General features: G+C 28.2%; 1 protein-coding gene across 2 annotated transcripts; it reads right to left on the bottom strand.

The window, feature by feature from the left end:
* Positions 1–212: 212 nt before the first annotated feature.
* LOC112603910 (endoplasmic reticulum aminopeptidase 1-like) lies at positions 213–12,919 on the bottom strand. 2 transcript variants are annotated; one of them, XM_025352731.1, is made up of 13 exons: positions 12,356–12,918; positions 10,688–10,843; positions 9,504–9,827; positions 8,743–8,923; positions 8,364–8,605; positions 7,989–8,166; positions 7,738–7,933; positions 7,313–7,590; positions 6,280–6,470; positions 5,977–6,144; positions 5,302–5,527; positions 4,602–4,840; positions 213–357 (listed from the first exon to the last, which is right to left on the bottom strand). In XM_025352731.1, exons 1-13 carry the CDS (start codon positions 12,877–12,879, stop codon positions 354–356), a joined length of 2,907 nt encoding a protein of 968 aa, XP_025208516.1. In that variant the 5' UTR covers positions 12,880–12,918; the 3' UTR covers positions 213–353. The 2 variants fall into 2 exon arrangements, with proteins under 2 accessions (XP_025208516.1, XP_025208512.1); XM_025352727.1 differs by lacking the exon at positions 213–357 and having other exon boundaries at positions 4,500–4,840; positions 12,356–12,919.
* Positions 12,920–13,164: the final 245 nt, after the last annotated feature.

The raw sequence follows: 13,164 nt of genomic DNA, 5'->3' as shown, positions 1-13,164 counted from the left end.
ACCATTTGGATAATGTGTTGAGTTAATAGAATTCAAAAAAATGTAATCATCAAAATAGTAAGTCATATTTCGTGATATTTAAAGAACACGCTCGGTTAGGTTATACAATATTTTATAATTAATAAATATGAATATTTTTTTATTTATTTATTTAATTTTTTTTTTTTTTTTTGTGATAACTTCTTGAATACAAATTTTTTACAGAAAAACAAACATTATTGAATGCAGTGAATAAAAATACACTAAATACAAAAATAAAAATGTCAGCTCTCTTTAACCAGTGCAATAACAATCACTGCAGATGCTCTTTGTCCGTCGTCGCAAATCCTTTTCGGTCATACCAGCTGGATATATTATCTAAATCAAAAATTCATAAGATTATATAAGAATAAGTCATGTGAAGTAACAATGATTCGGGTAGAATCTTGTAAAAGACAACCGGTTTGCGAGAAATTAAAATAATTGTATTTAAAACGAACAGAAATATTTATTCAATATTATTTTATTGGTAAATATTATTATGATGTTAATGTTGACGTTATGTGTTTTTGTTCATATTGTCATCGTTTTCGTGTAGACGTAACGGTGCGTGTTCAGCTGCAGCCCTACCTAATTGGCTGATCACAGTTATCACACCTCCGTGTGTGCCCAGCCAGCTGTGTGATCGCTTTGTTATATCGTCTATGTCACATGTATTTATGTTAAATGTTTTTTCAAAGGTTCGTTTTTGTTCAAATGTATTTCAAATTATTCATTTAGTCGTGCTATCAGTGTCATAAAGTTTCTTAGTATTCCAGTTGTAATTTGTTTCATTGTGATAGTGCTGAAAGACCGTTCCTGTTCATTACGTGTCAATGTACTTTTCGTATTTTCCGGTTCCGGTATTGTTTTAAAACTCCTGTTGCGCATTCCATGTGTTTTTGTTCCCGAGTCACCGTCAGTCGCAAATCGCACTATAAGCGAATACTGAACTGTGAATTTTAATCGTATCGTCCGATAATATTATTGCGTATCTTTTTTCTTAATAATAACGATATTGAACAATTCTCCATGCTAAGTCAATCAAATGACCAGCAGTTGTGTCGCAAACCAACATATGTTTTGTGCGCAGAGATGTATGTGTTAACGCACTTCTGCTTCCGTCTTGGTGGCATAATTCTTTAGAGTGCTTATTCGTTAAACTTGGTATCTTCAGTGAGTATTTCATCAGTGACTGTGGCTGATTGGTCGTGCATATACCAGGTTGTATTTTTTAGTATTAATTTAATTTCATGTGTACGTCCCCCGGTGTAGTTACATTTGGATAAAATTCGCCACTTGACATAGTCACATATGAGTAATTGGTAATTTTATTGTGTCCGTGTTGTTAAAGCCGACGAGCTTATATATAACATAGTATATACTACTTGTATTACATTATTACACACGTGTAATTTTAAAATTATCACATAAAATGTATTTATTATTATATATTATTGTATTGTTCGTGAGCATAGTTACTTATTAATAATAAATCAATAAATAGTGACAACATCGCGATAAATCATTCATGGTTATTACACATAGAAAAAATCACGAGGAATTAGGAGACATTAAGAAAAAAATGATGCAAAAAGGATCGTCATATAGGTCGGTTAGAATAGTTCATGCTTTATTATATAAAAGACAGAGAGATGTTTAGAAATAGCTCATATTATGCGTTTATACCTTAGCGTTTACTATAATATATATATATAACATAGGAAATAATAATATGTTACTATAATCATAGGCGCAACTAGACCTCTAAAATGTGGGATGCTTAAACTGTCAATGCCTCACACAGCCATGGTATTTCACTACAACAGTAATAATTAATAGTTGGGTATAAAAAAATAAGGGGTGCTAAACTTGAACCAGGGGAAGCTAAAGACCCTTTTGCTGCCCCTAGTTGCGCCACTGATTATAATTACAATGAACTTAAAAAAAATAAATGATTAAACATCGTTCTGATAATCAACAAAAATAATTTATTGTTTAAGCGAAAGCTATGGAAGAAAAATTGTAATGAAACAATGTATTCGTATTAAATTCATGTAATTATAGTTATTGTTAATTTTTGAAAATCGTCTTATTACTTTGAATAATGAACTAAAGGCTCCTATGAAAGCACAATAGGCAATAGCAGTGTAACTGATTTATCTGATCTTAAATTAAAAAAATTAAAGAAACATTGATCAGTGTGATACATATTATTATATTGTTGTTTATACAATAATAATAATAATAACAATAATAATAACTATGATCTTTAGAACAATAATACGAGCATTGGACAATGATATTAATAATAACAGGACCACTAGACCACTGCGATGACCATTTTTTACTGTCTCATGTGTATGAAACATATATTATTTTTAAAAAACTTTTCAATACTCATAATTTAATAGAACTATTTCTAACTAATATTAACTATATAGAATTTTAAATGTTTATTTCAGTATTTTGTAATATATTTCCCATCATTTTTTCTCATTTAGTCGTTAGTTCTTATCGTTATTTTAAGTAGACACTTATAGTATTTAATTTAATTTAATTTTTGTTTTTGATTGCCATGCTGTTCCGGAAATATTTAAAACTATGAAAAATTACATTATTTTGAAATTTTTATTATGTTTTGTTATACTAGAGAGTTACATCTCCTCTTTTAAATATGTTTAATTATATTATTATAATTATTAAAACATGTATTTATGTACTTTAAAATTCTATTCTATTTCAGTGCATAACAATTATTGATTTCATAAAAAGGTAGATGGTAGATCTGATAATTTTACCAAAAAAAAAAAAAATTAAATAAAAGGTGATATTATATTGTAAGTAACTGTATACATGCATAATATATTACTTGATAACTACTGATAAAACGTTATCAAGAGTATTTAAGAGAAGTAAAGAAACTAAAAATAAACTCCGAATAAAAATTAAAACAAATATTCTGTTGATTATTCATTGTGATCCTTAAATTAGGAACGTAGTTAAAATATTAATTTAACATATATCTAATAACTAGCTTTCCGTTAATTTTATCAATTTTCTAATTAGCAAATCAGTGAATTGTAATGGTATTAATCGATACCACCAATATAGGAAATACTACATTGATTCTACTAGTTTAAGAAACATAAACTATAATAAACATACTTCAATTGAAACCTATAATGCTTTATTTATTTATATAATTTAAAAACAGTACAAAAGATTTTTAATTTGAAATTTAGCAAACAAAAAAAAAAAAAAAAATTGAGAATTGAAAATAATTAATATACGGTTATTTAGCCTTATCTCGCAATACGTATACTATAATTCATTTCCATTTTTTTTTTTAAATTTCCGAGAATTCTCAGATTTTCTCAGGATAACTCATTTCTAACGATGCTGCAGTTGATAATAACGATTAAACTATTATCATCGTCACTCGAGAAAAAAAATAGAAAATTAATTGGATTTTTTAATATTATTTTTATTTTGGTCGATTTTCAACTTTCGATAATTAATTTGTAAAATAATTATGAAAAAGATGTATTAATACGAATTAGTTCAATGTCTGATCCAATTGTTCTTAACTTTATTATTGCTGTATATAGCTACCTAGCTCTAAACATAAATTATTATATTATATATTATTAATATATAATCATTATACATACTATGCCTACTTATCTTTAGATGATCAAAAAAATTAACTTTTGTTTTATACATGTTTTGCATATTATAGTGTATTGACGAAAAACCTGAAATAAAAGATCTAAAAACAATGTATATTTTATAGTTTTGAGTTGGGTTATAAGACATATTAAATAGAAATATAGTTAAATCAGTTAAATTATTATAAGATAAAGATTACTTGGAAGAACTCGCGTTTCTTAATAGTAAGTTTCATTAGATATTTTAAACATTTTATAGTGTAAAATGTACACAGAATCAATTATATAGTCAGTAGAAATGTTAAAAATTTCATAATTATATAATAATAATATACTTATATAAGTTCTATACAAATAAAAAGTGTCAATTTTATAATTTGTTTAAGTAATAGGTAATTGAATGTCACTTTAATTTAAACTTTTATCTAGTTATCCTGTAACAAAATAATTTTGAATAATGATTTAATGAATTTTTTAACCAATCAAGTTGAAATACTTCAAAATAATATTTTAAGCTTTTGAATTATTAAAAAAAAAAAAAGTTTTTACTAAGATATTCACATTGAAATTATTATTTCTCCGAAATTCACATTTTTGCTCGACATTTCTTCTTCTTTCTTTAAAGAAGTGTATTTTCAGTTAAAATTACTTTTCTAAAGTAACACCTATAATTGTTTTTTAAAGTGGTTCAAGCTTGAAAACGTGTTTGCATACAAACAAATACAAGTTGTTGCAAAACCAATTATTATACCATTCTCACTTCGAATTAAAGATTTTTGAAAATAAATGATATATTTTTGGTCAAAAAAATATTATTACAATATATACATTTTATTAAGATTCATTTAGAATATGTTAACAAGTAATTTAACTGAAACCGACAGTGCTAAAATCTGCGAAATAATGGCGTACTTATGCAAACTCGACGAAGCGCTAGAATCATCTTTTATCGGGCTCTGCGTAGTTATACTACGTTCGTCTGATGGATCCAGCGGCAATCCTTTCGCTAAAGGATTTATGTACTCCCAAATCGTTTCTGGAGTACCATTGTCGTACCATTTTTTGTAGTACTCGATTTCATTCTGATACATTGAAACGAGTTTGTTTCTATATTCGACGGGCGTATTGCTTTTAAACGCCATTTGCATCATCTAAAACCGAAAATTTGTATTTATAGTATCGTAAATTTATTATTATGTAATACTGATATAGTCTAATAAATGTTATTCGTATTGATTGTTAACTGAAAAGTAAAATATTATCTGGCCGGGGGAATAATTGTTCATACATTCTGCATACACTTTAAGTCCGAGAATATGATATATTATGTACTGTACACATTATTAATACGAATAAATTTTCATAGTACTTAAGCTAAAACTTTTAGAAATTATGTGATAAATAATTATTGTGATTAGTACGGAAATTAAAGAAACACAATTTTATTATATAGGTACTATACAATTTTTCAGTGCATATTACGCTAACTATTAAATTCACAATATTTTATTGTATAATAATATACTAACATGAATAGAGTTTTATAATATCAATAATTATTATAACTATAGAGGTTTTCTAATGTCGTATAATAAAAAAAAAATATCGTTACATTTTCAATTTCGTTCTCCATGGAAACCTTTGAAACTAATTTTGAGAACATAGATTTAGCTATATTTTGGCCATCTTTCACGTTGTTGACGAGATCTGTAAAATATTTGCCAAGAAAATAGTTCATAGCAACTATTCCGTTGGATGTCGAAGACAGCGCATTAAAGAAATCCTCGTAGTCAATTGGTTCAATTGGACATTTGTTCTCCATTATTAATGCCAAATACCTAAAATACAAAAACATTTATTATTTAGTATTTTAGATACCTATGCATTTATTTATCACTAGTTAAATTGCTATCATAGGGAGCTATCGTGCTGAGTCGTTAATTCCAAATAACACTGCGTTTTGCTCATCATATTATATTTCATAACATACAGCCACCCGAAAATTTGTTTAGAAACACAAATATTTTCGTTTTGACGTTATACGTAATATATTTTTATGCACCTATTATTATTATTATTATTATTATTATGAAATATAGCTATCAAAAATCAAATTATTTTAAAATTGAACGTAAAATACTCTTCGTGTTATGAATATTTAACATTGTGAAAAATCGTTTAATTCAATTATTATAAACCCTAGTTGTCTGAGTTATTTCACTAATTTTCTAGTGGTTTATCGTTAAGACTATAGATAATATGATCTCAAAAAAATGTATAGTCTCACGTCATAAGTTGATTTGTTCCAGCACAAGACAACGCGTTAATCACCGATCCTCTTTCCGAATACGATTTGGTAGTATTGTATAGGTGTAAAAATGTGTTCAATTTTTCTAAGTAGTAGGTTTTTCGAATTCCGACACAAAATGCACTGTCTTTAACTTCAGCTGATATTCTATAATGATAAAAAACACAAGCGTGTGAGCGTATAATTATTATTTTATGATTAGATATTATTATGATAATAAAACAATCGAATACATGATTACGCTAATAACATTATAATAAATTATTAACAGGGATTATTTACTCTTCGTCGTTTTCCCATCTCCGAAAATATTCCGCCATCGTTCCATAACTACAAGCATCTTCTTCCAACTTACATACCCACGTCGACAACGCGTTCCAGCCGATAACGATAGGGTGCTGGGGACTTTTCTGTTTGGTGACGAGGTCGTTTATTATTTTTAACGCATCGTAAGCTAGGTTGAAGAAAAAAGCCTGCATAAATACAAATACAATTTTACAGGATTCGTCAAAATTATGTCATATGATAACATGTTGTAAACTTGCTTGCTGCGTTTACTTTTTATGTTATAATTATACGTTTTTATAGCTTAGCATTTATTATAATGTCACCGCAGGACTAAAATAAATTCATCAATAATGTTGAGAATGTTCAATGAATGCAGTTAAGTGTTCATTTAAATTTACATTATTGATATGTTCTTTCATTGGTTATTAAATAAATTAATCGTGTATGTGTTACTAATTGATTTAAAATGTATTAATAGCTTGTCACACAATATTGTTTTTATATTGTATTCCTAATAAGTGAAAGTGAAAATTAAATTTTTTTACAAATCGAATGGTCACCGTTGTATTATGGCTTATTATATTGAAAAATTAAAACATATAACATATAAAACTGAGCTAGTCACTTTTTCATCACAGTGTACCTATATCTAACGTTCAAAACCTGTATAGACATAAAATAGTTATTATTTAGTATAATATATAATAGCAGATTGTAAATAATACGGTTACGAAATTGAGCGTATTCATATTGTAATAGTTTATTAATAATTATTCTAAACTGAATAGGAAATATATATTATATAAAAAAATCGTAACGTTCATTAGATAGGCACACATCAATTTTACACTACACAAAACTACTAAACATTAATCTAATAAAGTACCTAAAGAACAATTTTTTACTACTCGCACTGTATCTATATATACTTTGTTAATCGTGGTAACAATTAAAAGTGACGACAATGGGATTAGACATTATTATTTTATATTAATGCGAGTAAACGTCATTTTACGGCGATACTGACCTTGACATCAACGAACGCATTTCTACAACGTTTCATACGGTTTATAACATAGTCAAAGTTTTTCATAGCTGAGAACCATGGTATGATGTCATCTTCCTTTTTTAGATAATTTGCAATGCTCATTGGTATCTTGTAATTCAGCAAACCCGCTTTCGCCAAACTGAACGAATCATCAATCAACTGAGCTCTGTTGAGAACGTGTATGTCTTTAGGTGAATCGTTCAGCTGTTTGATCAACGACAACCAATTTTCTTCAGTATAGTTTACTCTGTAGAACCCTAACGCAAAAATAAATGCCCATTAGAATAACATAATAATAATGTGTCCAATTTATCAATGATTTGACCAACAGTCAAAACAAATTAATTATAAAAACTATTAGTTAGTGACTAGGAGGAAATCTTTTATGAAAAAAAATAGTCCACCTGTGGATTGTATGTTGAAAATGTACCATTCGACGTCATTGTCGATCGAAATAATCGTTTCTTTTACCGACGGATCCAGCCAAACGTTTGGTGCGGACTTAGCGTCAAAGTGTTTTTCTTTATTCGTCGTGTAACTCAAACGAATAAACCACTTGGTCATATCATTTGAATTGGTAAAACCAGATGAAAATCGTTGCTAAAAAAAAACCAACATTCATTGCTTATCGCGATTATTGAGTTAGGTATTTTACTTGAGTTAAGACGAGTGATTTGTCTTTTTTCTGGACGTTCACTACGGGATATCCGATCTTTTCCGTCCACGTATTCATCACAGTGTGAACGCTATTACCGTTTAAGCCGGATTTTGTCTGATCGAATAGCGTATTGTCGAACGCATTCCACAATTGTTCCGGTTTCGTTGCAGTGTGTCTATAACATGAAGTTTTATCGGATGAGATCTCAACTCATTAAATTACTTCACATCGAAAATGGTCATGAATAGAAAGGTTTAACATGACTTTTGGGTAATAGTTTGAAAAATATATTATCGTTTTTACAGTGTTTTTGAGATATTTTAAAATTATAACCATTTAATTCCGATTATCTGGGAAATATATTATTCTTACTGATTACGTGTCAAGTAAGCATTAATAGCTTTTTTAAACGTCTCTTCCCCCACCCAATCGTTGAGCATCCTCATAACCGCCGCGGCTTTCTGTTTAAAAAATGTGTCGGCCAAGTTGTAGTCCATGTCTGCTGGCATGATTCCTGGAGTGGTTAAAGGCTGTGTTTGATTTAGGTCGTAATCCATTGCAGACCGTTGTTCGTCAATGATGAAAAAGTGTTCAAGTCGCCATTCCGGTTCAACCTGTAAAAGTACTCACGATAAAATTATTATCGCAACACGACGATGTATGATATTATTAATAAAACACACAATAGCTGGGTGTATGATAGAGACAATCCTAAAATTGAGTCAACATTTATGTATAACATGAACATTACCGTTGCGGTTATAATGTATTGCAAATAAGTAGCAAGCCCTTTATTCATCCACGCAAAGTCCCATCGAGTCGGCGTCACCAAATTGCCAAACCACTGGCTCGCCACAGCGTGTCCTACCGCCATCTTCGCTGACACGATCGCCTTGGAATTCGATTTATGGTCAACGAAAAGTGTTTTTTCTCTATCAGACATATTATAAACATTATGTCTCAAATTATTATTTTCGTACAATTATAGTTTTTTTTTCTGCTTATCTGCTTATCTGCTTAAGCCTCGGCGATTGTGCCGTTTTTACGAATGATAATATTAAAAACTATAAATTTGAACAAGTCATAGATATAGTTGATATTTAATTATATAAGTTTTTAGTTAAATCATTAATTGATATGTAGACGTTAATTTTTGTAAAATTTATCAATGATGTAATTACGATATGATATTTTTAAGTATATATTAAATAGTTCATAGTTTAAATTTCAGATTTTTTTTTAATATGATCTAAAGATTTTTATTCAAAATCTAAATTATTCACAAATATTATTAACTAGTATATCGGAAGACTGCCCGAGTAAAACATAAATAAAAATTATAACTGTATGGTGTTTAGTCTTTGATTACTCGAATCAGAATTTACAAATTATATTCGAATAAAAGTTATTTTAAGTTACCTCAATTTAAAGTTTAAACATTTTGACACGTTAACGTTCAGCATTGAAATTCTTAGTGCAAATAATTATATCGTATTTTTCGCAAATCCTTACCGGTAAGTGGTCAATCCCCAACTGTCGACTTGCTCTAAGCCCAGTACCGGCACGGCTAATAAGTTCAGTTCGGGCATGGCATACGGTATACCTGTGTAATTTTCCATGGCCTCCAAAAGGCCAAGCGCTTCATTCGTAACGTACTCAATTTGATACAAGTGGCCCAAATGAGAGTACACATTGATTTTCTGGCCAGTTTTACGGAATAGTTCGAATTCACCGGAGAAAAACGCCACCGAACACGTGGACATGCGCGGCGTCTGCGCAAAATGAACCCATTTCTTTCCGTAATATTTAATTGAATCATTCTTAAGCTTCTCGTCACTGTAATATAGATAATTTAATATGATTTAAAAGTTTGTCATTAAAATACTTATCATATATTGTAGGTAGGCATGTATAAATAAATTATTATAATGCCATATAACGTTGTATGTAAATAGTAAACTCTAAAACAAACTTATATAGATTTTTTTTTATTGATTTCTATTAATAAAAACAAAAATTTAATGTAATTTACAAGTAAAATACCGAATTAATACTTTAAGTACTATACAATAATTTGTAATATCATAAACTGTTTAGGTTAAAAACATAGCAATAACAATATTGCTGCTATTAAACAAAGATAAAAACAAAAATGTTAATAGATGCATAAAATTATTTTTATAATTTTTGTATACCTAAACAATAAATAAATAAATAAATAAATAGTAATTTATCCAGAATTTTAGAGTGTTTGTTTTTAAATTATAAAGGTTATAATTTTAATCGCTTTTAGCAAAGCCAAAGATTAGAGTTCTATTTGACATACACTATGCACGTTATGAGAGTGTTATACGCAGAATTCGTTTTTGGCGGGAAGAGTATTATAATAAATATAAACACAATTTTTAATTTTATTATTATTTTTATTTATATTTAAATTTTTTCTTTTTATGAGAAGGGAATTAAACACATGAGCCCCTTTTAGTACGCTATTGTTTGAAACGTCCAATCTTAATGATTTTGTTTCTCGATTAAATTAACAAAATGAAAATCATATATAAATTATTTTTATTTTAGATTACTTATATTTATTTTTAACTCTTGCTGTATAATTATACTATGCAATGTGTCTAAATTAAATGTAATTTGTTTTCAAATTTTCAATTCCATAGTAATATATTTTATATGATACTTACATATAAACGGTACTATAAGCTGGCATATTTGATAGAGCCATTTCTTCATATTTAACTTTCATAGATATATTGAATGGTGTTTTAAAATTTGGTTCATCGTAACAAGGAAAAGCACTTCTGGCCTTCGTGGCTAGAAATTGAGTAGCAGTTATCCATCTTAAAAATGATTAAAAAAAATGTAGCAAATATTAATATTATTTTATCAACCTTACAATATCAAAAACCTTTTTAAAATTATTTTATGAATAAATTTGTTGTTGTTAATTAAGTTATAATCATTAATTTTAGTAGAATTATTAAAAACTAAAAATAATAATTTATGTTTTTGATCAAATTCGAGATAAATATTTAAGCTTTTTTTCAAATGTGACTGCATACGAACTTTTCTTTTAAATATTTCATTAAAATTATAGCTATTTATATCATTTTATTCACTGAACGAAAAATACTGGTAATTTAAAAAAATATATAGATTAAAATATGAATAATATCATTGTTAATATTGGATCAATAAAATTTTCATTGAACCTAAGATGAGATATGTTTTAAAATAAAAATTAACAAATTATTTAATTTAATAATTTTTTTTATTTAGTTTAACTAATATATTTTATTGAAATTTTGTTAAAATAATTTAGAATTTTATCAAATCAATTTTGAATTTAACGTATGTATATTGTTGAATTTACAAAAATCAAAATAAATATGTAAAAATCTGAACTCTATGGTTATTCTATAAGCGCCGCCCGAACTTCCGCCAGAGCGGGAATCGTTCTTATTTCTGTTTGCCTGACTAACTCTAGGAAACCTACTTTAACACCTATCGACCACCGTTTGAATTGAAAAAAGTGCCAAATCTCGTGCACTTAAAGCATTTTAGAGTGGCAACGAATATTACATTAAACATTGTTTGACCAATGAAATTTTTACAATTCGTGTATTATGAAACCTTAAATCACATAAATATGGAGGTTTCTACCCCCTCCCCCTCCCAAAAAATATGTAAAAAAAGCATTTTTTTATATTCTTTTTATTTGATGATCTTGTTATTGCTGTTTATGCGTCCCCATGGAAAATTTTTGGATCTGCTCTTGTCGCCTCTCCTCTTCCAAAAAAAAAATAAGTTTGATTTACAAACGCCACTGCTGTAGGCGATAAATCATACTCAAACTCATTTTTTTAATACTAATATTTATAATAATATTAATATTTACTATAGGATTTATATTTAACAACATTATTTTGAATTTAATAATAATATTGTTAATAATAAATATTAGTATGATTAATTCGATAAAATATATTTTGTAATTTGTACAATATAATATTTGATTAAATTAATTAGATTTGTTGCATAAAATTAACAAAATTCAACTATTTCTTTCTTATATTAATGTTTGTATGTATAATTAATTCTACCGATAGTATTTGTTGATTTTACCTATAAACTTTCTTAATTCAATAATATATTTTTCAAATTAAAATAATATTGTTTTATTTTAACATATTACTATATTTTAATAAATGAAAATGAGCATTATTGATTTACCAATGAATTTTCGTTCTGCGTTTATAATATATTTATATCCATCTAGTTATAAGAAATTGGTATAGAAAAATAAGAACGTGCTTAAATAAATTAAAATTATTTTGAATTATTAAGCTTACTTTTTTCCATCCGAATAGGTTTCATAAGCGCTTTTGAAAAACCCTGTTCCATCGTCTCTTAGAATACCTTCAAACAGTATACGTATCGTATATATTCTATTGCCCAAAACGTGTCCATCAACCGATATCATAACTTGTTCCTGTTCTCTTGCGTAACTCCACGAGATTACTCTAATGTTCCTGCCAGTGTTTTCGTCTTTAAGCTTGATCTCATGTAACATCAAGTCTTTAGAATTCAACGTGATCACGGAAGTAGTGGTTTTTACTTTGATCGTGATATCCACTCTGCCGGTGAACGAAGCGTTTTCTGTTTCAAGGTTCGGTTCTATTCTCAACACGTACGACCGCGGTTCCGTGTCACCAGGTAACCGCCCGGAATCCACGATCTGTGAGACATCGGAACTCCGGACAAGGGAGGAAAATACCATACAAACCATCAACACCCACAACATCGTGTGCAGCGAACAACCACGGTGTTTAGATAAATAAGTGTAACTGTTGCTTTGTACAGTAAAAACGACCATTTGGCTATGTGTCACAGCGCAAATACGAGCGATAGCTCAAATAACACTAGTACCTGCAATTAATTCGCTATAATCTTATCTATTGAAACGTTCGGCGATGTTTTACGTCACGATGTATCACCGTGTGTGAACACTTCAATACATTTGTCATTACAATGCCATCATACCGAAAAAATGTAAAATTATTGTTTTATTGTGATCGTGATAATGACGAATGCGTAAAGGCAATACAATCCTGTAAATGGGTTTTTTTACAATACATATTTGATCATCTGGGAGGCATCT

The sequence above is a fragment of the Melanaphis sacchari genome, unplaced genomic scaffold, assembly GCF_002803265.2.
Source record: "Melanaphis sacchari strain LSU unplaced genomic scaffold, SCAv2.0 Contig113_pilon_pilon, whole genome shotgun sequence".
NCBI lineage: Eukaryota > Metazoa > Arthropoda > Insecta > Hemiptera > Aphididae > Melanaphis > Melanaphis sacchari.
The sequence above is the reverse complement of the archived record's forward strand: the minus strand, read 5'-3'. Positions and strand labels throughout refer to the sequence as shown.